This window comes from Calliphora vicina, chromosome 3 (assembly GCF_958450345.1).
Source record: "Calliphora vicina chromosome 3, idCalVici1.1, whole genome shotgun sequence".
NCBI classification, from domain to species: Eukaryota; Metazoa; Arthropoda; class Insecta; order Diptera; family Calliphoridae; genus Calliphora; species Calliphora vicina.
The window spans coordinates 52,308,713-52,333,798 of NC_088782.1; the positions used below are offsets into that span (position 1 = coordinate 52,308,713).

Sequence of the window (25,086 nt, forward strand, 5' to 3'; positions counted from 1 at the left end):
CGCATCCTGTAAAAACTGTTTTTCAGTACAAGATAAAATTCAAGATTCATGGAGTCCACAATGTAGTTTGTTTCGGATTAGGCCGAATATAACTTCGTTCTCGCTCTTAAAAAACAGGTTACGTCGGACTCTAGACATTAATTTGACAAAAATTAATTTGAAGTATGTACATTAGGGATATAACTATTGACAATTTTTGCAAATATGCAAATTGTCATAGCATAGTTGAATAGAGCATTAAAAAATATGGAAAACCACGGTATTATTTTTTCGCGGTTGTTAAAAAAGTTCACGCACCAAACGCAATAAAGTTTTTCATTAAATTTTTTCAATTATTTTGAAAAACAATATTTTTTATTTTAATAATAACTGCGGACATACTTCAAAAGATAATTTTTAAATAAGGGAAGTTCCCTCACACTTGCAAAAAAAGCTATGAAATTATTTATAAAATTTTTCAGAGAAAAAAAATGTTGGTTTATTTTAGAAATTGGTGTTGGTGCGTGATGTTTTTGATTCCAAATGACCTAAAAAAATGATTTTCATTACTTATACAACATTGGCCATCACGTGGTGGTATGCCAAAAATTTCGCCAAAATTTGTTATATGCCTAATGTACATCTTAACGAAATAAACGTATGAATTAATTTGTAATGATTGCTTTTAAGTCGTGATTAAGATAAATTTAATTCGATTTTCGAATCACGGCTCTTGTTTACTAATTATAAAATAAATAAAACAAATGTATTTTTTTTTAACTTTATTTAAAAATTCTGAAAAAAATAAAAAATGCATGTATACATACATATCTATATTAAAAACATCACAACTATTCGAATTATTGGGCATTTCGATTCACCGACAGAAATAAACGAATTTATGCAAAATATACTTGTAGCAGTTTCTAAAAATTCGAATATTTTCAAATCGACTTGCCCAATAACTTGTCTAGTTTAAAATGTTTTGATCTAAAATTTTGATATATTCTGTATAACAACAGCACAAATGTTAATACCACATTAACAAAAGATGGTTCCGTCAATCTGTAATAAATAAAAAAAGTTTTAAAACACGAAAAATAATTTAAAATAATTTTTATTCAAATTTAAAAGAGAATCAGAGTGGATTTGTGTCATTTATTGATCAAATGATGGGGAATCCGAAAAAAGTTTCATCATTTTAATGTATTTATGTATGTATATGCAAAAATATTGCAATTATTTTTGTTATCTTACCTTAGAATAAAATTTTGTAACCTAACATCCGCAACAATTTTAACACCACATTAAACAAATGCTTCTTTCTGTCAATCTGTAATAAATTAAAAAAAAAAAATTAATACGAAAAATAATTTAAAATAATTTTTATTCAAATTTAAAAAAAGAATCAGAGTGGATTTGTGTCATTTATTAATCAAATGATGGGGAATCCGAAAAAAGTTTCATCATTTAAATGTATAAGCTATAAGTGAAATACATATTTTAATTGTAAATTATCTTACCTTATAATAAAATTCTCTAACCAGCTAATAAATATCAACCCTGTTCAACATATTTTCTAAAAAAAAAAAAATATATAGGTATATTAATATCAGAAAAGTATAAGATTTTTCATGTGCTTTAAGAACAATTGATGTACAAATTCGATTACATGATGTTTTTATTAAAAATGAAACTAAAACAATATATTACTTTTCAAAATCAATTATATAGGCCTTTTTCATAATCAATTTTTAAATTTATTACAGGTTTATAACACAAATTTTGTATGAAAATTTAGTTTTATAAATCTTAAGAGGTTATATATGTAACCTTCGCCAAAGTAAACTTTAAAATAAAGATTGAAAACTATTGTCGTCGTTGAAAACAAATTTTTTTATGAAAATTTTTTTTGGCTAAAAACAAATTTTGGGTGAAAAAAAAAATTATAACGATCCAGCAAAATTTTGAAATTACAAACGGAATGACAAACTTTGTATTGTATACACTCCTCACCACTAATGGTGATGGGTAAAAATATAAATTATATTGTAAAAGTTATACAATTCAGTTAAGTTAATTTTATTGGGACTTTTTTCAACAAAAAATTTAGATTGTAAAATAGCATGTAAACAGAATTTGTAAATATAATCAGTATGGATTTAGTGTCATTTATTGATCAAATGATGGGGAATCCGAAATAATATCATCATTGCAATTAAAAAAAATGGAAGGAATTTTTAATATAAAAAATTTACTTACCATATTAATCAGTAGCAGATAATGAAACTATGTAAGAATATCCAATAAAAATCTGTAAAAAAACAAACAAAATAATTAGAAAGTTGATATTGTTTTTTTTTTTTTTTTGTTAATTATGTAAATAATTAAATTTGTAATCAGCAGTTATAAATTGCGTTGGAAATGGGATAATTCTCTTCATGGCTTATCAAAGCGAGCTGGGTTAAAAGTTTCATCATTTTATAAAATGTCCCTACAAACTATGTACCCATGTATTTGATAATAAATATTTACCTTTTTCATATTATAGACTGCTATATATTCATTCGATTTGTTGTATCTACATTGTTACTGCAAATCTGGAAATAGAAATATTAAATTATGGATTAGTAAGTTAAAATTTATGAGATCTTTTGATTAACAATAATTTTAATTTAAATCAGCAGTTATAAATTGCGTTGGAAATGGGATAATTCTCTTCATGGCTTATCAAAGCGAGCTGGGTTAAAAGTTTCATCATTTTATAAAATGTCCCTACAAACTATGTACCCATGTATTTGATAATAAATATTTACCTTTTTCATATTATAGACTGCTATATATTCATTCGATTTGTTGTATCTACATTGTTACTGTAAATCTGGAAATAGAAATATTAAATTATGGATTAGTAAGTTAAAATTTATGAGATCTTTTGATTAACAATAATTTTAATTTAAATCAGCAGTTATAAATTGCGTTGGAAATGGGATAATTCTCTTCATGGCTTATCAAAGCGAGCTGGGTTAAAAGTTTCATCATTTTATAAAATGTCCCTACAAACTATGTACCCATGTATTTGATAATAAATATTTACCTTTTTCATATTATAGACTGCTATATATTCATTCGATTTGTTGTATCTACATTGTTACTGCAAATCTGGAAATAGAAATATTAAATTATGGATTAGTAAGTTAAAATTTATGAGATCTTTTGATTAACAATAATTTTAATTTAAATCAGCAGTTATAAATTGCGTTGGAAATGGGATAATTCTCTTCATGGCTTATCAAAGCGAGCTGGGTTAAAAGTTTCATCATTTTATAAAATGTCCCTACAAACTATGTACCCATGTATTTGATAATAAATATTTACCTTTTTCATATTATAGACTGCTATATATTCATTCGATTTGTTGTATCTACATTGTTACTGCAAATCTGGAAATAGAAATATTGAATTATGGATTAGTAAGTTAAAATTTATGAGATCTTTTGATTAACAATAATTTTAATTTAAATCAGCAGTTATAAATTGCGTTGGAAATGGGATAATTCTCTTCATGGCTTATCAAAGCGAGCTGGGTTAAAAGTTTCATCATTTTATAAAATGTCCCTACAAACTATGTACCCATGTATTTGATAATAAATATTAACCTTTTTCATATTATAGACTGCTATATATTCATTCGATTTGTTGTATCTACATTGTTACAGCAAATCTGGAAATAGAAATATTAAATTATGGATTAGTAAGTTAAAATTTATGAGATCTTTTGATTAACAATAATTTTAATTTAAATCAGCAGTTATATATTGGTTGGAAATGGGATAATTCTCTTCATGGCTTATCAAAGCGAGCTGGGTTAAAAGTTTCATCATTTTATAAAATGTCCCTACAAACTATGTACCTATGTATTTGATAATAAATATTTACCTTTTTCATATTATAGACTGCTATATATTCATTCGATTTGTTGTATCTACATTGTTACTGCAAATCTGGAAATAGAAATATTAAATTATGGATTAGTAAGTTAAAATGTATGAGATCTTTTGATTAACAATAATTTTAATTTAAATCAGCAGTTATATATTGGTTGGAAATGGGATAATTCTCTTCATGGCTTATCAAAGCGAGCTGGGTTAAAAGTTTCATCATTTTATAAAATGTCCCTACAAACTATGTACCTATGTATTTGATAATAAATATTTACCTTTTTCATATTATAGACTGCTATATATTCATTCGATTTGTTGTATCTACATTGTTACTGCAAATCTGGAAATAGAAATATTAAATTATGGATTAGTAAGTTAAAATTTATGAGATCTTTTGATTAACAATAATTTTAATTTAAATCAGCAGTTATATATTGGTTGGAAATGGGATAATTCTCTTCATGGCTTATCAAAGCGAGCTGGGTTAAAAGTTTCATCATTTTATAAAATGTCCCTACAAACTATGTACCTATGTATTTGATAATAAATATTTACCTTTTTCATATTATAGACTGCTATATATTCATTCGATTTGTTGTATCTACATTGTTACTGCAAATCTGGAAATAGAAATATTAAATTATGGATTAGTATGTTAAAATTTATGAGATCTTTTGATTAACAATAATTTTAATTTAAATCAGCAGTTATATATTGGTTGGAAATGGGATAATTCTCTTCATGGCTTATCAAAGCGAGCTGGGTTAAAAGTTTCATCATTTTATAAAATGTCCCTACAAACTATGTACCTATGTATTTGATAATAAATATTTACCTTTTTCATATTATAGACTGCTATATATTCATTCGATTTGTTGTATCTACATTGTTACTGCAAATCTGGAAATAGAAATATTGAATTATGGATTAGTATGTTAAAATTTATGAGATCTTTCGATTAACAATAATTTTAATTTAAATCAGCAGTTATAAATTGCGTTGGAAATGGGATAATTCTCTTCATGGCTTATCAAAGCGAGCTGGGTTAAAAGTTTCATCATTTTTTTTTTGTTTTGTTTTTATAAATATATATTTATTATATGCTTACCTTATTAGTTATCTATCGAAATGAACGGCTTAAAACCTGGTGAAGATCTGCAAAAAGAAAATAATTAACGTTTAGTTGCGAAATTTTTTAAAAATATGTTAAATTTTAATTTTAAGCAATCATTTAATCAGTTCTACTATCTAGATGAAATAACTCACATTATTTGGATTCAAGTTTCAAAAAATAACATCACTTTAAATGGAATAATCTTAAGAGTGTTCGAACTTTATTAATACAATTAAAACTGAATTTTTGAAAATATACAATACCAAAAAAATGTTAAGGGAAGTAAAAGGATAAAATACCTTACTGTAATCGAATGATTTCAAAAATGAATAGTCGGACAAATTATTGTTCTGCAAATCGCACTATTTTGTACATTAAAACAAGTTTGTTCACTTGATAGTAAAACGAGTAAGTAAAACATGTGGTTTCGATGACAGAATACCAAAATATGTATTTGAATTCATTTTATAACGAAATCGTTACTCGGTTCACAGAAAAGATATGATTTATTCAAAATTTAACATTTATACTTTTGAAACTAAATTTCGTGCATAATTTTCTATAACAAATGTATTAAATGTTCGTCGAATTCTAGCAAAATTTATATTACAATAATAAACACTCTTTGATTATTTAAAATATTAAAAAACATTTTTTAATATAAAAAAAACTCACCTTATTTGTTTCTCATGAAAAAATAATTTGGAGAAAAGGTCAATGAGTTTTGTCTGCAAATAATCAAGAAAATAATAAAAATTAGAAAATATTTAAAAAAAAAAATTATTGTTTTCTATATATATTTAAATCAGATTTAAGTTTCATCAAATCTATTCAAGAGTAGCAAATAAATAAAATAAACATCATAGAAAAAGTTTAAATGTTTGTAAAGAAAAAAAATATAATTACCTTTTATTAAACATATAAATTCACACAAGAAATTCCATCCATAAATCTAAAAAATAAATTATAAAAACTTTATTAATAATATTTCCAATTTTTTCTTATAATTTTTTATTATAAAACAATTAATCAGATTGGTATTTTCATCAAGTTTCATTCAAGAGTAGCAAATAAAATATAAAAAACATCATGATCAATTATTAGGTATTTTTAAGTTTAACTTTTTTAACTTACTTTTTTGAAATATGATGACACATTTAAAAGAAACACGTGTTTTTCCCCAAAACGAAAAAGAGACACCTAAAACAAAAAGAAAATATAATTAATACAATTGTTATTTAAATGTTTGATTTATAAACAAATGTTTTATTACAATCAGTTAATAGTTGGCATCAAATAAATATTTTATTTATCAGCGACGAAAAATAATAAAACATCATTTTAAGACATATTTAACAAACTTCAATAAGATTAATACTTACTTTATTTCGGCAGCTTCCATTTTTATTGATGTTCCCCCTTCAAGAGACCAATGACAACTGAAAATCTAAAACAAAAATAGAAAAGAACACACTTCCCAATTTGTGTAAAACTACAAAAAAAAAAACAACCCTCCCCATATGTGAAGATAGATAACATGAGTTGATCAAATATAACAAACAACTTTAAATTTTTGTTTTTTATCCAAAACTTTTTGACAAAGTTAAGTCTCCATTTCTTTCATTTTTTCTACATACAAAATAAATGTTATTAAATTGTAGATGTTATACTTAAAAACGCTTAAACAGACTCTTGTACTGGAGGTTCATAACCTTCGGGTCTTTCAATAACAGCACCTTCAGCTGAAACAACAGCTTCGGTACCTTTACCACCACCATCACCGTGCAATTCCAACAATTTGGACAAATCGAAACGGGGCTTCTTCAATACCTTAACCTTGCGGATGTAGACATCGTGCAATGGGTAGATACGTTGGCAGATCTTCTCGATATCCTTGGCAATGGAATCTAAAGCCAATTTGCCAACCAATTGCTTCAAGTCGGAGCTGGTGACTTCATTGGTAATGATTTCGTGCATCTTGGTACGAATCTTGCGGACCTGAGAGTGTTGAGCATAACAGGTCTTGCGTTGGGATTGTTGATCCTTAGCGGTGAATCCAATGCAGAAAACGCGGAGCAAATAACCGTCAGTGGTCTTGGCTTCAACAATGCCTTCAATGAGGGTTTGCCATTTCTTGACCATAGATCTAAAAACAAAACAAAATCATGCATTAATAACGAAATCAAAACAGTTTACAAGATTAGTTTATTTAATATACAATTAGTTGGAAATTAAATACCATGTTATTGTTGTAAATGCTTCAAATCCAAACAATTCATGTACAGCACACACACACATTTTTCACTTGCACAAACAACAATCATTCACTAACAGACCTCATGGCTTTCGTTAATAATTTTCAACAAACAAATGTCCATATTTTAATAACAATTACATTTGTTTGTTTCCAACACATTTTTTTCATCTATAATTTTTTTTATCACACACCCACAATTTCTATAAGCACGTTAATTTTTTTCTTCCTTCACTTTTGGCTTTACCTGTATTTGTCGGTGGTCAAATCCATACCATGGAAATTGCACAAAATGTTACGATCTTGTACATCTTCAGCGATGAGACGGAATTTACGGAAAGAACGTTCGGAATCGTTGTCCTTTTGCAAATCGCCTAATGCGACTTCGAACACACGGCCCTTCAAGTAGTCAGAGGCGATTTTCTGACCCTGGGTACGGTTAACCAAGGTTTTGCCAATTTGGCGAGTGGCAAACATGTTGGGAGCTTTAACATCATACCAATCCTTGCGGGAGAAGGGATCAATAACCTTCTTTTTGCCACCTTTTTTGCCTCCCTTGGAGAGTCCCTTATTTTTACCGACCGCCATCTTCAGAGTTCAAAGCGGAAAAAGATCGAATCACGTTGCTGACGTACTGTCAAAAGAAAGGAAGTTAAAAAATTGCCCACTGAACAATAATTTTTCGTTAAAAATTGACAGTTTTCGACCAGTGCTACCAGCCGATAATAAAAATAACCAAAACAAACTATTCATAAATTCATAATTCAGTATCTTTATTGCTGAATGTTTCAAAAGTATAAAACTTTGAGGCGAAAACAATTTACTTTTAAGCTAAAAACTATTATTTAATTGATTATAGATTTATAATTTTCATCTTAAATGTTTAAGTAATAAACGTCTGGCAACATCTGTATTTTACTTTAACGAAACTTTTCCAAACACTTCCGTAGTATTAATACTAAAATATCCAACACTGTTTTATACTAAATCGAACAGTATTGGTAATTTAGTGATTTTCCCATAAAATCTAGCGGTATTATTATACCTAGCGGGAATTGTAGTAAATTTTGCTACATGAAAACTAATAAAAAACAAAAAAGTGATGTATTCAAATAGATTTAATTGTTAGGTTCCATGGGTAGCCAATATTCAAGCAGCTCACTTGGGTCCATTCAAAACTGATCCCGTTGTGATAAAATTGTTAATATTGTGAAAAAGTAAATATGGGACAATTACTAAAGCTAATAGGGGGGTCAGACGGCATGTATTGCTTGTGTATTGGGACATGTATTCGATACATATGGAATTCCATGTGTATGTCAAAATTCACGTTATACATGTGATTCATAATTTCCACGTTCAAACGTACATATGTAATTGCATGTGACATAACCTCTATTAGTTTATATGTTTGTTGTTTTTAACAATATATTTATTTAAAACATTTTTAAATCACAATATATATATTTAATGCAATGAAATTTATTTTGTTATGATTTTTCTTTACTCTTTTTTGTTTTGTTTTTTTTATTTTGCACTCACACAGTGTTGTATTTCAAAATACAACTCTGTTATACACACGAAAATAGAACATGCTCTAATTGCCAAAAATGTCACGAGTAATACACATGTATTTTACATACACAAAGTTTCATATGGATCACACGGCATGTATATGTTTACATATGGAAAAATGTCCCAATACATGGCACAAAACACAAGCAATAAATGCCGTCTGACCCCCCTTTAAGTACACACGGTTGTCATATTCTTACAATATTGTCAGAAAATTTTCAATAATTGGTTAACACCCATATGTTTCAACATAAGTTCTCATGGTTGTGTTAACCATTTTCTGAGCATGTTCCTGACAATCTGACAACCGTGTGTACGTAGCTTAATTATTGTTGTATAGAATTACACATCAATGTGTAATTTTTTTCCAAAATTAATTCAACCAACTGTATTATTCTATATAAATAAAAAGTATTTACTTATCAAATTATTTTCAAATAAATCCAAACTTATCAAATTTGATATAAAAAGTAAACATATAAGACATTTGGTGCATTCAATAACAAAAAATGTGAGAAAAAATAATATGAAGAAATAAAATGAAAATTGCGAAGAATGGAAAAGAGAAATAAAAAAATGTCCAGTATAGATAGTCGTAGAAAATGTTTTTCGACATCGAAATTAAAATTCAGAAAAGCAAAATAATATTGTTACGAAATTGTACTTGAATTTAAATATAACGATTTTAACGGCTGATTTAAAATTACCATAATGCTTTCAAATAGCAGTGCTGTAATATCAAAATGTGACATATCTGTGGGCATTATTAAGATTGAATAAAAGCTTTCAGTTGACTATTGATCGTAAGTTGGCAACGCTGTTTGCTGCGACCGTATATTCCAAGGCGTATCTAATGTTGTTTAGCTGTTTGACAGTTAGCAAATAATTTTACAAAAACAAAGTACATGTTGTTTTTGGTAAAGTTGTATATGTTGTAGAATTGGGTATACCTGTAAGTAAATTTGCCTTGGTATATTCGAATTCGAATATTCAGTTAAAGATTTAAATTCAAATATAAATTCAGAATAGCAAATTAATATTAAGAAAAAATTTAATGAAATTGAGAAATAGAATTAATATTAAGAAAACACATATTGGAAAAATAAATATGTATGTAGAGAAATTAAAAATTTGTATATATTTTTTTAAATATTTTTTTTATAAAATACATACTACAGTTATGAATTTAAGTTTGTTTAACCTAGCGTTTACACATGTAAGTAGCAGTGCAAGCACTCAACACATTCATAAAAGTAAGAATGCGTTAAAATTAAGTTGTATTTTCTCAACTTCAGTTCAAGTTTTCAATTCCAATTGGATTTTGCTCAATATATAAAATTAAATTTCTTAGTTTTAATTTATAAATTCTTATTGTGTTTTTTTCAATATTAATTTGCTACTCTGAATTTCAAATTTGCTTCTCTCAATATTAACTTTTTTTTCTGAATTACAATTTATTAATATTAAACTTGATTTCTTATCTTCAATTTGTATTGTCGAAATATTAAATTGGATTTCGCAATTTCAACTTCCAATGGTGTAGTTGATTTGTTCTATCCAAGGCGTATTAACAAGGTGAGCGCATAAAATCAGCTGTTACTTAATTCGCTGTTGTTTTTTTTACACTATATGTCAAACTTTGTTTATGTTTACATTTCTTATTGTAAATAACATAGTAATATTTTAATTCGCCTTGATTTTGACATTTACCGTACATTTTAACAAAAACAAATTGCCTGTTGTTTTTGCATTGTTGTATTTGTTGCCGGGACGCACTCACCTTGTTAATACGCCTTGGTTCTATCATTCTTATTTTTGAAAATGAAATTGCCTATTGTGAAAGGGGCAAATGCTTTTATTTCGCAAACTTCTCACAACTACTCCCCCTGTATCTTTTTGATCTAGCGATTTTTGTTGCACATTAAGTGATTTTTGATGATAAAAGTTACCATCACTGAAATTTAACAATACAAATTTTTCCCGAATAGTAAACAAAAAATGCAAGTATAATAAAAAAAAATTTTCATTGCAAAAAATAGATCCGAAATGCATTAAATAGTTGAATTAGAACTATAATAAAATATTTTATAACAAACAAAAGTGAAGTTGTTAATATAAACAAGGACTAGACATTAATTCCACAAAAGATAACTCCCAAAAATGTCTCAAAGTACTGCTGGTACTGGAGGCGTCAGTAGGCGTGAACTGATAGACCACACAACAGTTGGGGTAGGTATTATTAATAATACCATAACAGCTAGATATGGTGCTGGCGATACAGAATGGGAAGCCCGTGAGGTAAGTTATAATATTATATGGACATCTGTGTTATGAGAAGGCTAATATATATAATTGCAATCAAATGTCTTAATGCAGTCTCAGCGTCAAAGAGAATTGGAAGAAGCACGGGCTAGAGCTGCACAAATGGAAAAGACAATGAAATGGTGGTCAGATTGCACTGCCAATTGGCGGGAAAAATGGAGCAAGGTGAGTTATAATTATTACATACCATATACGACGTTGACCGGCATTCATCTGCTTGGCAACCAATTAATTTATTTATATATCTATTTATGAATGGTGGCTACTTTTGTTTACTTTTCAATATTAAATCGATATATGCATTTCTCTTGTCTTGGCGATAGGTGCGTAACGAACGTAATAAAGCCAGAGAAGAAGCTAAACAGCTGAGAGCCAATCTGGAGATGTCCATGAAAGAAGCAAACTCTTATAAACGGGAGAAAAATGATCTTGAAATGCAAATATCCCAACTTAAAAAAGAAATGGAAAAAGTCCATTCTCTAATGATGAAACATGCTGGACAATTTCACAAGACGGGGTAAGAAATGTCGCCTAGAAAATATAAATGAATTCCAAAATGTAATTTTTATTAATTTTCATTTAACATAGAATGGCGGATACAGGGGAAGAAAATGAAGCTAATAGTAGAGATGCTAATTGTTCTCCTGACATATCCTCAGATGGTTTAAAAAATGTTAATAGCGAGGATGGTTTGGTTACTAAGGCAGCTGCTGGCGGTGAAATTAAAGATCTTGATATAGAAGAATATGTATTAGCTGTACATAAGAATATACCAGATTTGGGTAAGTTTCGAAAACAGTGTTTTAAAAGATGCGATATTATGTTTAATGGGAAGTTTTAAGTTTTCTCCAGATAAAACAGATTCCTTGTTATTTATTGTTAACCAAATGATACGATTAGATTCATAGATTCTTTCTAGACATATAGTCTTTGCCACAGAAAATCTCCAACTAAAATTTTTCAGAAACAACGTAAAAATTCGGTTATTTAGACTGAATTATTCGATTAGAGTCAAGATTTGTAAAAATTTGAGGCCTGCCCAGCCGTCAGATCTCAATCCCACAGATTTTTGTTTTCTATTTTAAGAATTTAATTCCTTGTCCTTGTATACCTATGTATCCATATTTTAATTAAACCTTTTACACTTACATTTTATTTATCGAAACACAGATGAGGTTTCTGCTGAGGAAAAACGTTTAATTCAACAATTGTCAAAAGATGACTTTGATGAAGATTATTTATTGCAAAAAATATCGATGTTACAATTACGCTTAGATGAGGCGCAGAAAACCGTACAAGCAGAAAGAGAGTAAGGATATTTCGATTAATTTCATCACATTTTATTAAACATGATTTTTTGTTTTTAGTGAAAAGCATATTCTACATAAAAACATTGAGAAGTTGTCATTAGAAATTCAGGAAGTTCGAGAACGTCAAGAAGAAATGCGCTCAGCTAAACAGGTATAAAATCTAATTTATTTCGAATTAATAAAATAATTTTTCGTTAATTTATTAAAATATGTTATGAAACGTTTTAGGAAGCTGTAAGAGAATTATTAACATTACAAGAGTCTCATCGCGCAGAAATGCGCATTATAAACAATTCGTTGCAAGAAGAAATAGCTGCACGTGAAAATCTCGAACGTCGCTTAAGTGAATTGCGTACTGAATTGGAACGTTTGCAAGCCGAAAATGCCTCAGAATGGGGTAAACGTGAACGTTTAGAAACGGAAAAATTGGCTCTGGAACGCGATAATAAGAAATTACGAACTGAACTCCGAGACTTCCAAGAACGTTCGGATCGCAAAGGACGACCTATGCAAGCAACGGATGTTGAAAATCGTGCTCTACAGCAGGAGTTGGCTGATCGCAGTAAGGTTGGTATTCAAAGCTATATATATACCTTATTATATAGTACAGACAGCGGGTCCAAGATCTACATTTGCGATAGAAAATATAAATTTTCGGAATAATTATAAAATATAAATAATAAAATTTTAAAAATTATGCATCTTATTTCAGGAATTAAGCGAACTGAAAATATCACATTCCAAATTAAAAAAACTTTTATCTGAAACCAATACCGAGCTAGGTCATGCAGTAAGACGTGCTGAACAATATGAAGCAGAGGTAAGTACAAACTTATGTGAGATTGCCTTATTCAGCTGGATAGAATACATATTACACTTTTTCTATCCTGATATCTAAAGATAATTTAATTTGTCTATGTGAGGAGAGGGTATGTATAAGTATGCGCAAACACCCATTATCGCAACACACCGATTTGCGCAACAGCAATTTCTTCAAAATTTCAGTCTTTATAAATGCAATTTTTTTTCGAAAAAGGGCTAACATTTTTAATTAAAAATAATTTTTCAAAAATCTTTAAAGTGGGAATATTTTGTTTAAGTATAAGAAATTAGGAAAATCTTTACATGGACGTTTTTTGGACCCTTAAAAAAAGTTCAAGGGCGCAAATTTCATTAAAATCCAAAAAATTACCAAAAAAAAAACTTTTTAAAATTCCGAAAAATTTTTCTTTTTTATTTTTGGAAATATGGTAAATACAGTGGTAAATACAACAAGCGGACGAAAAATTTCCGTTTGTAAAATAATTCAAAACATATTGGGGTATACAAAACATACTTAATTTTGATTCCATCTATCCGATTACAGCATAATTGACTTTAATTTGAAATTTACATAAAAAATAGGAATAATTTGAAAGACACTTTAAATTTTGCATATATCCGAGTTGCACCACTTTGTGATCCCTTCCCTTAAATTCTATAAGGTTCAAATGCAAATCTTAAATTCGGCTTAACCTCTTTTACAGCTATGGGCGTTTTATTAAGAACAGACTATCTATGCCTGAACAAATTTAATGTTGACAGTTACGACAAATCAAAAAACTTACCTACTGCTACTAGTAATAAGAATTTTGTTAATAAATTGTATAAAAACATTTAATTTAATTTAACATTTCTTGATTAATTTACCCTACATAATCTTAATTGAAACCTGTAAAACAACAAAGTAATTTTCATTCTTTTAAATCTTAAATTCATAATTACGGTTTATTAGTCTATAAACAAAAACACAAAAAGTTTCAATACAAAGTACATATAAAACCTATAAATGCAAAGTTTGTTATAATTTTAATGTACATATATTTTAATTGGCAAAGGCGGCAATGCCGGTAATGGCACGACCTAAAATCAAAGCATGAATATCATGTGTGCCTTCATAAGTATTGACAGCTTCTAGATTCATAACGTGACGTATGATGTGGTATTCATCGGCAATACCATTGCCACCCAATGTATCACGCATGATGCGGGCAATTTCCAAGGCTTTGCCGGCATTATTACGTTTGATCATTGAAATCATTTCAGGTGTGTGATGTTTCTTATCCTTGAGACGGCCAACTTGCAAACAGGCTTGTAAGCCAAGAGCAATTTCCGTGGAAGCGTCGGCAAACTTTTTCTGTATCAATTGATTTGCTGCCAAGGGACGTTTGAATTGCTTACGATCCAAAGTGTACTGACGAGCAACTTCGACACATGCCTCTGCAGCACCTAAAGCACCCCATGCAATACCATAACGAGCATTGTTCAGGCAACCGAATGGTCCTCTGAAGCCAACAACATTTGGTAATAAATTCTCTTCGGGTACGTGAAGATCATCCATAAGAATCATGCCTGTAGCAGAGGCTCTTAAAGAAAATTTGCCTTCGATTTTGGGGGTGGCTAAACCTTTTGTTGACTGTGAACGATCAACTATGAATCCACGCACTTTATCATCTTCTCCTTTTGCCCAAACAATAATAACATCAGCAATGGGAGAACTTGTAATCCATGTTTTGGAACCGTTTAAAATATAACATTTGCTTTTACTATCATATTTGGCTCTAGTTTCCATGCCAGCGGGATCGCTGCCATGATTAGGTTCAGTAAGGCCGAAAGCACCTGAAAACAATAATAATGAAATCTTATCACTTATCTTTTACTTAGTATGCGTGTGCTTATTGCTTATCTTTTAAGCAATTTTTTTATTATTCACATGTATTTTGCAGCAAATTAAACATAAAACCAAATCAAAACTCACCAATTAATTTTCCTTGAGCCATAAGTGGTAAATATTTGTCTTTTTGTTCAGCTGTACCATAGTCGTAAATTGCACCCATAGCTAAAGAGCTCTGGACGCTCATGGCTGAACGATAAGCAGAATCGACACGTTCAACTTCGCGTGTCAACAAACCATAGGCTACATTGGAAACACCAGCACAGCCGTAACCATTGAGAGTACAGCCCAGAGCTCCGAGTTCACCAAATTCTTCCATAATGGCTTTATCAAATATTTCGTCACGATTGGCTTTGGTCACTCTGGGTAATAGAGTAGTTTGACAGTAGTTACGGAAAGAATCGCGTATGGCAATTTCATCTTCGGTTAGTTGCGATTCCAAATTTAATGGATCCTGCCAATTGTATTTTGGTTCACTTGCTTTGGTGGCAAAACTAGCTCTTGTCACTAGTGGACGCAATTTGCTTAATAGATTTTGGGAAATCATTTTGTTCTATTATTTTTTTTTACACTTTTCTTAGTTTATTATTTTGTTAGATAAGTATCCACTATACAGCAAGAACCAAATCAGCTGGTGTGTTTTTTTCCACTACTGCTTCATACGAGTATTCTCACTGAACTAAAGCTGTGGCAGTTCGGTTGGTTGATTGGTTTATTCTCGTAAACATGTTTTTTTTTTTTTGATAATTTGTTCTTATCAAATTTAATTTCCTACTCCTCTCACCTTTTATATTATTCTCTGCGTATATTATTAATATTTACGAGTACGATTAGTATTTAATGTCATTAATTTGTTGTTTCTAAAAATCTCTCTTCTCCAAGTACTTTACTAACTATATATATTCATAGATATGTAGATGGGTGTGTTTGGATGTGCGTATGTATTTTTTGAATAAATCTAATCATTTAAATATCATGCTTATGGTGTGTTTTAAAAAGAAAATTATACAAATTGTACAAACATACCTATTTGGTGTTTACTACTTGGGATTTTATATGATTTTATGAAAGTGAAAAGATAAGATGTGAAATGAAAATTGTATTTAAATATTCTCACAATTATTATTATTTATTAAAATAAAAAATGTATTACAATTAAAATGTATTACATTTTTTACTTTATTATTATTTGATACTAGTTTCACTTTTTTATACTTATCAAAATATTACGAATAAAACAAAATACAAAATATTGAAAACAAAGGTTAAAAACAATTCTTAATTCAATTCTCAAAATCATATTTAATTTCATCTCATAAGCATTTGAATTAGAATTCATAACGAATTATTTTTTAGGCTTAATTCTTAAGTACTTTAAACGTAACTGCACAAAAACCCGACAATTAGGAAATTATTTCTACTTTTAATTGAATCATTATTAACGAATTTAGGAAGGCATTTAGAATGTATTGTGATTTACTATTATTTAAGACGACGAGAAAATGACATTCACTTTGAACCACTTAAAATTTTGTTTTCTGGGACAGTTTTGAATGGACCTTATACATATAGTATAATACAAAAGCCAGCAATGAATTAACCTATAGTGAATTTTGTTTTTAGGTGAAGCGTTTACGACAACGTGTTGAAGAATTAAAGCGAGAGCTGGCTGCAGCTGAAGATGAATTAGATTCAGCAGTTAATCAAGTGCGACGCTTACAACGTTCCAATGACGAATTGGTCGGTCAAAATGAGGGATTGCACGTTCAGATACAACATCTTCAAACCAGGTTTGATTCATTTCTAAAATTTTCTTAACATATTAAATACCATTACCATTAAAGTCTATAAAAAATAACCTTTAAATTTAATAATATTTAAACATTCTAACATTCGGAATGCTGCTAAATCTGGTATATATTTCAATAATACTAACATTTAATATAAACACTAAATGTCAAAAAAGACGTGCACCTAGTCCACAAATGCGCGGAAGTTTTAACGGTGTACAATTGCGAAATAAAATAGCAGTTGAATTACCAAGTGATTGTTTGCCAAACATTAATGATTTACGTCAGATATTCGATGATGGTTCGGCGCAAGGTAGTGTTGGTCTTCGTCATTCATCTGGCGCTGAACCATCATCAAAGCGCTCCAGTCACACGGAACGTACTCTCTTGCAACAACAACAAGCTAATAGTTTTTTCGATGCCAAAACATCACATGTTGAAGAGAATATATTTGAATCAAAAAGTCGTAATCTAGAATTCGAAAGGGCTAAACAAAAATTTGATAATCCAACGCATTTGCAACACCAACATCATCACCACCAGCGCGAACAACGTGAACGTTCATCTGGAAGATATGGGCCAAACAATAGTAGTAGTGGTGGTGGTGGGGGGGTTAGCAATGGTGGTAGTGGCAGTAACGGTACTGCTGCTGCTGCTGGCAATCCATTAACAACCCCAAATAGCAGAGCAAACCTGGCATTACCCTTAAAAACTACCACAGCTATGAGTGGCCAAAGCAGCGGAAATTCCAATTCAAATTTGAATTCGAATTCAACAAATCTTTCCAAAGACGATATAAATCGACAGTTGTTTGAAGATCATTCACGTTCTTCGACGGTTGGTGGTAGCGGTGCTGGTGCAACAAGTGCTGATGCAAAATTTTATCAAAAAGATAATTCCAATTCTGCAACTGGTGGTGGCAATTATTCCCGAAACAGCATTAACTTGGATGGGCTTAAAGTATCTGACGATGAGGTAAATAATATTTATGCTTATATTCGCGACTAATAATAATGTTTTCTCTTTATTGAAACATTTATTAAGTATAGTACATATTTACTTGTAAAATTGAATGTGTGTGTTTTTTTTTTTTTTTAATTTTTATACTTAAATTATTTTGTTTGTTTGATTCTTAATTTATTACATACATATATAAATCTTATATTAATTGCTTATCTGATCCGATATTTGTAAGTATTGCACTTTTTAATATGTTTTCACTTGGTAGAATTTATAAATTTAATTCAAAATATGTTCCAAACATCCAATCATCATAGTAAACAAAAATATTTTTTTTTCTTGAAATTGCTTATTTAGACTCCGTAATTATGGTTCAACTAGCTTACTGCTTGACGAAGAAACCGAAGGAAACAGTGAATAAAGGGTTATAAAACATACATTGGGACTTTACTATGCTATTTTAAGTAAAACGTACATATAAATAAGTATTAAAGAAAACAATATTATTTTTTTTTTATTAAACTTACTTACATTACAGTTTAGTATTATTGTATAAATTAAATATATATCTATTCATACAAACTATATTCATAGGCAATGAAATATATACATTCATTCTACAGATATTTATTATTACTAAACAAATGTAACATTGCAAATTCATTTTGAAAATCTTCTAATAATTCCCAAAAATTAATCGTCATTTTAAAATATCAATATTCACTGGTACGAAAAACTACACATTTATCTGTTTATCATTTTAAAATTTGTAATGTCTTATTAAGAAAGCAGGTATCAACCTGTTTAATACTGGTATCGTGCGAAAGAATTTTTGAATACACATGTCGATTAATCGCATCAACTTGTCTATATAAAAATAATTTGGTTAGCGAAATTATAATAAAATGTATTAGATTTCTGCCTCGATACCGAATGCCATAATCTCAAATATGATAATTATGTACGTTAAATTTTACAAATAACTGTAATTTAGCCCCAGGTTTTCGGTATCGCTTCATTTATTTATATATGTATATATGTTGTATTACGATATTTTTAATACCGGTATCGACTTAAATGGTTTTTTTAATTCTGCGAGTGTTTCAGTATCGCTTTTATAATGGTATTGCTATTAATAATAATTCGATTGCCAACCTCATATCAAATATCTAACGATTGAGAACAAACAAATTGCTCCTTATTTTTGGTGTACCTACTGGTGTCTAAAGTTAATCAGATTCGATCATTTTAAAAAGATGAATTATTGACTTGAAACTTTAAAGATTTGGCAATTTCGTTTCTCAAAAATCGGTAAAATTGACGATTGAGTGCCAAAAACTTCTGGCTGTCCAGTTTGTATGTATTGCAATTGCTTGAGTTTGATATTATACTGCCCAATTTAAGAAAATATCAGAGTAATAAACGTCACCGTTTTTAACCCTTGCGAACTTTCGCATAAACACAACAACAAATTTGTTTCTACTTCGCAATGTATGCGTGATTGCAGTAGCATGTGTGGAGGATGTCGGATGTTACACCCCAAATTTTAGGATGACTTTCCGTCGGTATTCTTTCGCTAACGGTTATTTCCATCTTCCAGGTAGTAAACAATTTCAGGTTACGCGCAATGAAAAAATCATGATTTTCCTTGAGAATAACTGTTCACCAAACCACACAGATCATCAATATTGTGGTCCGTCCTACAGTCGTCTGATAGTTTAGAAAGGTGGAAATTAAACATTAGAAGTGACCTCACCTCGCCCTTGTTTAATTCTACGATGTATTGATTTCATGGCATTGAATTTGACGAAAATAATCATTATAGAGCTCTAACTATGTATCTCGTGATCTGATGGCAATAACCTGGAATACAAGATACTCAACCTTACCGCGGTTGGCGTATGTGGTTTCGTACTAGATTAAAGAAACAAGTTACATTTTATCCTTAATCTAGTACGAAACTGTCGTAGGCGTAAAAAACATACGCCAACCGCAAGAAGGGTGATTATTCATCAGAAGAAAGAGCTATACACTGCACGTTGTGGTCGATTATGAACGGGATGCCACCACCGTTTACTCTGGTGCGGTCTTTTTTGAGGCTTTTGAACACATTGTGACTGTGCAGACTGGAATTGTGGGTAACTTACGTATCCTGAATCTCAGCGATCACGATGTGGCTGATTCTCATGAATGCAGTTATCTCACATATCTTATTCTGGATGATGTGATAGTTGATTGCTTCGCCGAGTGAACTCGGTTGTAGTGGAAATACAAGGGTAAAATCGGTGACATGAATTACTCTATCATATTTTTTTATGTTCTTCCTATTTTGTTATATAAAACTAAGCACTATTTTTTATACAATCTTTATAAATAATAAAACAATGAAATTATTTACGAATAGTGAAGTAGAAAAATGCTAACATTTTGTTTAGAACTATTATATTTTATTGTCCATAATATATACGTTTAATATTTAAGGTATTTACAGACGACAATATACATATATTAACGTTTTAAATTTTAAAATATTAAAATTCGAAAATTTTTAATATATCAATTAATATACATACATATATCCCATGTGAAAACTTAACGTAGACTGGTTGACTTTTTCACCTGAGTTCATACAAAAACCTGATAACATTGGAATAATAGCACATATATGAGACAAAAAATAATATGCGAATATTTTATTTCAAACGTGTCCTTTGAATTGTTATTCCTAAAAATATAACCTTTGACCTATTGATAGAAATATTTCATATTCATACGCTATTCAAAGCAATATCTCTCTATATTCGAAATGAATTCAAACTTTAAGTTTAACATTATGACCTAAGTCTTTTTTATTCTGAACCGAATCTATTATTCAGCCCAATCTCCAACAAACCGAAACTTTTAAATTTAAATCGATGGATAGATTTTAAGATTTTCATTATCTTAAAAAAAACAAATAATTTGTGGTGTTTACTCACTTTTGAGGCTGTGTGTATAATTGCAGTATTTTCTTTATCTGCTTTAAGTGTGTCAGTAGTAATGAAATAACTTTTTTCACATCGACAAGCTGCCTGCCGAACAAGGTATTTGCTACCAAAATTGGAAAGCTCTTGGTGAATCTCCCTTAAATGCGTTATATAATTGTTCTCCTGTTATATAAGTTCTTTCTATTCGTTTATAACATTTCCACTTTCAAATCTCAATGGTAGCGTACTTTGAATTTTTCAGAAATACATAGCTCGTTAAAATCTCTAACCTCAAATTTATGAGGATTGTTCCTGCAAAATATTAACTGTATATACGATGTAAAAACATCGATTCAAAATATGTATTAAACAGTCAAGATAATATCAGCCCAATATGGAATGTTGTACAATATACAGATAAAACAGTTTTGGTTGTGATAACCGAATTCCAGTAGGGGTGACAAAAATTTTTAATTATTTTTTCTCAACTGAAGAAGATGTGTGAATATAATCGACTCATTCAATTAGCTAAAAATTTGGTCATCAAAACGAATCTATTTTCTCTGTGTAGAAAATTTCGAGGTACTGGTGAAATAGTCAACAGCGAAGTTAAAAAAAATCAACATAACTTTTGATTTCCATTAATACATATGAACATACATATATTCCAAAATTTTATAAACTAAAGTTCTCCAAATACGTACATATGTATCATTATGTCCTAATATCGAGAAACAATTGGGGTATTCAAACGGTCAACTATTTGGTCGTATTGTCATAATGTCCTAATATATTATGATAGTTTAAACAAATTTTTGTTGTGTTTCAAACAAAAAAGTTGTAAACTAATAACACTATTTGCACTATGTTTATTGTTATGTCATAAAATAATACTTTGTTTGTTTAAAACACTACAGCAACTATTATAATATATTAGGACATTATGACAATATGACTAATAGCACACCATGTGAATACCCCAAATATGTTATATGTTGGTTTTTAGATGTAAATCGATTATAAATACAACAAAATCACTGAAATATTAGTTGGGGCTCAATATGTCGATCGAGTTACTAAATACATAGTTTGCACATTTATAAACATTCTCCAAATGTATTAGACACATAATATGTATGTAAAGAAAATGGTAGAACCTTTTTTATTAAGTCTGATATAATTAGTACTAAAACTTATAATTTATTGTAATGTGAAATTTTATTAATATCTGAAACTTAAAAACATCACAGCTATCATTTAAAAAAAAATATCTATTAATAGTCATAAATGTTATCGATAATATATTTTATGCGTGTTTTAAAAGAATATGAAAATGCATGTACGTTAAAATATATAAAAAAACTTAATGGAAAAAATAAAAATCTAAATAAATATACATACATACATACATATAAAAATTACAAAAGTGGATACATAATTAAAATAGAATTAAACTAAAAAATAAAATACCTTTTAAAAAAATAAAAATATGGTTTGCAATCATACTATGATTAAAATTTGTATAAATTAACAAGTCAGAGTGCTATATTCGGTTGTACCGAATCTTATATGATCTTCATAAAAGTAAATATTGAAAACAGTATGTATATGGCAAAAAAAAAATTGCTGATAAAATGTTGATGAAAAAATTTTCGGGTTGAAAATTTTTTTTTCGATTTTGAATAGAAACCGGACCAGGAAATCTTTTCGAATTCTACTGTATTTAGCATACAAATTCAAACATTTTCGTTTTCGAATTGAGTTACGCAGTAACCGCCCAAGACTATATCCGAGTTGTTGATTCCACGAACAGACAGACATGGCTATATCGACTCCGATGGGTTCTCAATGACAAATGTGGAAATTACAAACGGAATGACAAACTTATAAAATACCCTTACCACTCATGATGAAAGGTATAAAAGAGGCGATAATTAAAGCTGCAAAGTGGTTTTGTATTTAATGAATTGAAAAGTCACTTAAGTAGAAGAAGTACATAATATACTCGAAACAAGTATTTTTGACAATTCCATTTTCCAGTTTAAATTAAAATATTTGAATTTTACTCTTATTTTTAAGTAAAGTTGGAATTATATGTGTTTAAAAGATAATTATAATATTGAACTATAATAAAGTAGAATACACAAATAAATAAAAATATATTTAAATTAAATACTGTGTTAGTTTTTAATTAATAATTGTTGATAATTTTGATTTATATCATATTCTTTTATAGACCCATTGGTGGATGGACATTTTATAACTTACCCTTTCTTTCAAAAGTATTTAAACACACATTTTGTTTTCTTTATTTAAACTTATTCTTTTTTTATTTATTAATATAATAAATTTTTAGTACAAATTACTTAATAAAAAGCTTTAGCACAGTTTTGAAAGGTTTTCATGTTAGTGTAATATAAAAAAAAAGTTTTTTTTTTTTTTTAAATTAATTTTGGACTACATATTTCGGTATTTATGTTTCGTATTTAAATGTTCAGTACTATAGGCAATTATTTAAATGTTAAGCAGAGAAATATGTTTCTATATTTTGTATTTTAATTTAAAGATTTTTAATAATGATTTAATCAAATTACTTTTTTGTGACTTTAAATAATACTAAAGGTACAGGAGTATGTAGGATTTGGAAAACTATACAAAAAAACGGTCTTGTTTTGCCATTAATTTATAATTCGTTTACATTTTTAGAATTTATTTTTCCTTAATGCTAAATTTTTTTCAAATAATAATTCGAAAAAATTACTTAAGTGCCGCCAAAAGAATAAAAGTAGGAAAATAACGTAAGAACTCTTTGGTTGTATTTAGCTGTTAGTCCCTATTTGGGATACCTAATGGGAATGTTTTTCACAGACCTTGGGATTTGGAATGTTAAAAATTTGAATTTCTAGATCGGCATCATTCAAATGGCCTGCGTTCTGTTGACTTTGAGGGCATTGGTCGATTGGTACTTATTGACACATTCTTGTGCGGTGTCAAATCAGACCATCCATGTCGGCCATTTCCATATCGTTTAACTCTGAAAAGAAATTGGTTATCACTCCGCCACGCATTCTTCAATGGGCAGTAGATGCAGGATGATATTCAAAGCCGTCTGAGGTGTGCTTCTAATGCCACCAGTCACTCCAAGTGAGGCGCACTTCTGAGCCTTGTCGAGTATCTTTCTGTAACATTTCATTCTGGAAGCCTCCCAAAAGAGCAACTATATGAAACTATATGTCTAACTACCGATGTGTAAATCAAGTTTATAGAATTCCTGTAAGCATAATACGCAATGAGTCCACTTTTGAGTCTTTACAGAGTACATGTGTTTACATATAAGTAAATAATCAAACTTGGATTTCTAGTCCATGCTGACTTCTCTGCGTCTATAACAACCCTGATGAACTCCCTTACTAGTAATAATAGGCAGTAACAATGAAAGATTTTTTAGTTCTGTGGACAACTTACTTATATTTGAATGAATATATTAGCAAGCCTGGAAATTTCATGAAATTTCCAATTGGATATGTTTCAAGTACAATTTGTGTGACACTTTCAATTTAAAAAAAGTACAACATTTGATAAGGAATCTTGGAGTGAAGTTTCTGAACATTATGACACTTTCAATTAAGAAAAAATTACAACATTTGATGTGGTGTAGTTTAAATGCGCTTCGAGTGCAAGTGAGTTTAAACTCTGGTGTATTTCGTACATTTGGCATAGTTAAGATTACAACCCGTGGACTAGTTACATTATGTTCGCTTTATATTATGAAACCTTTTTAAATAACTACTCTAGTAATTCTTTGGTTTCCATAATAATGTGAGCACATATGACATAAATATTGTATTTTCATAACAAAACATGACCGAGTTAATGAAAAAGAAAATTTTTATATGTAGATGTATTGAAAATGATTTCTAGTTTTAACAAAATGAACATTTCATGTTCTTGTAAGAGTTATTTTTTGGACTGTGGTTTAACTTTTATCCTTAATTCAGCTTAATTTAATCTTAATAAAATGTTAAGCATTTAATTTTCTAATTGTAATTCAAAATATTTTTTAACGAATTTATTAAGTAAATATGGATTTAGATTGTTTTTTTTTTAATTTAACAATTCATTGTTAAACTCACAATCCAAAAACTAAACCTTAAGAATT

The 25,086-nt window shown here is 29.1% G+C and overlaps 3 protein-coding genes and 1 long non-coding RNA gene across 6 annotated transcripts; 1 reads left to right on the forward strand and 3 right to left on the reverse strand.

Moving 5' to 3' along the window:
• Positions 1 to 746: 746 nt before the first annotated feature.
• On the reverse strand, positions 747 to 3,252 carry LOC135955797 (uncharacterized). 2 transcript variants are annotated; one of them, XR_010576299.1, is made up of 6 exons: positions 3,077 to 3,252; positions 2,515 to 2,579; positions 2,242 to 2,293; positions 1,503 to 1,558; positions 1,237 to 1,312; positions 747 to 1,044 (listed from the first exon to the last, which is right to left on the reverse strand). It is a non-coding gene; the product is annotated as an uncharacterized LOC135955797 (long non-coding RNA). The 2 variants fall into 2 exon arrangements; XR_010576298.1 differs by lacking the exon at positions 3,077 to 3,252 and adding an exon at positions 2,796 to 2,862.
• A 3,355-nt stretch (positions 3,253 to 6,607) lies between these two features.
• On the reverse strand, positions 6,608 to 7,919 carry RpS3A (ribosomal protein S3A). Its single transcript, XM_065502885.1, has 2 exons — positions 7,539 to 7,919; positions 6,608 to 7,183 (listed from the first exon to the last, which is right to left on the reverse strand). Exons 1-2 carry the CDS (start codon positions 7,877 to 7,879, stop codon positions 6,718 to 6,720), a joined length of 807 nt encoding a protein of 268 aa, XP_065358957.1. The 5' UTR covers positions 7,880 to 7,919; the 3' UTR covers positions 6,608 to 6,717.
• Positions 7,920 to 10,851: 2,932 nt separating this feature from the next.
• On the forward strand, positions 10,852 to 22,444 carry LOC135956073 (coiled-coil domain-containing protein 102A). Of its 2 annotated transcripts, none has more exons than XM_065506561.1 (10): positions 10,852 to 11,164; positions 11,243 to 11,353; positions 11,512 to 11,705; positions 11,777 to 11,970; positions 12,359 to 12,497; positions 12,556 to 12,649; positions 12,727 to 13,065; positions 13,211 to 13,318; positions 16,835 to 17,001; positions 18,319 to 22,444. In XM_065506561.1, exons 1-10 carry the CDS (start codon positions 11,027 to 11,029, stop codon positions 18,380 to 18,382), a joined length of 1,548 nt encoding a protein of 515 aa, XP_065362633.1. In that variant the 5' UTR covers positions 10,852 to 11,026; the 3' UTR covers positions 18,383 to 22,444. The 2 variants fall into 2 exon arrangements, with proteins under 2 accessions (XP_065362633.1, XP_065362634.1); XM_065506562.1 differs by lacking the exon at positions 18,319 to 22,444 and adding an exon at positions 17,178 to 18,295.
• LOC135956075 (glutaryl-CoA dehydrogenase, mitochondrial) lies at positions 14,229 to 15,888 on the reverse strand. Its single transcript, XM_065506563.1, has 2 exons — positions 15,296 to 15,888; positions 14,229 to 15,156 (listed from the first exon to the last, which is right to left on the reverse strand). The coding sequence occupies exons 1-2, from the start codon at positions 15,756 to 15,758 to the stop codon at positions 14,363 to 14,365; spliced, it is 1,257 nt and encodes a 418-aa protein (XP_065362635.1). The 5' UTR covers positions 15,759 to 15,888; the 3' UTR covers positions 14,229 to 14,362.
• Positions 22,445 to 25,086: the final 2,642 nt, after the last annotated feature.

Excerpts from the sequence above, each read along its gene's own strand:
- RpS3A (XM_065502885.1), bottom strand. The coding sequence starts at position 7,879 with ATGGCGGTCGGTAAAAATAAGGGACTCTCCAAGGGAGGCAAAAAAGGT. Across the intron at positions 7,184-7,538 it reads TTGACCACCGACAAATACAG|ATCTATGGTCAAGAAATGGC; the intron begins GTAAAGCCAAAA and ends TTTTGTTTTTAG.
- LOC135956073 (XM_065506562.1), top strand. The coding sequence starts at position 11,027 with ATGTCTCAAAGTACTGCTGGTACTGGAGGCGTCAGTAGGCGTGAACTG. Across the intron at positions 11,971-12,358 it reads TAAGAATATACCAGATTTGG|ATGAGGTTTCTGCTGAGGAA; the intron begins GTAAGTTTCGAA and ends ATCGAAACACAG. Across the intron at positions 17,002-17,177 it reads ATACAACATCTTCAAACCAG|ACGTGCACCTAGTCCACAAA; the intron begins GTTTGATTCATT and ends ATGTCAAAAAAG.
- LOC135956075 (XM_065506563.1), bottom strand. The coding sequence starts at position 15,758 with ATGATTTCCCAAAATCTATTAAGCAAATTGCGTCCACTAGTGACAAGA. Across the intron at positions 15,157-15,295 it reads GGCTCAAGGAAAATTAATTG|GTGCTTTCGGCCTTACTGAA; the intron begins GTGAGTTTTGAT and ends TATTGTTTTCAG.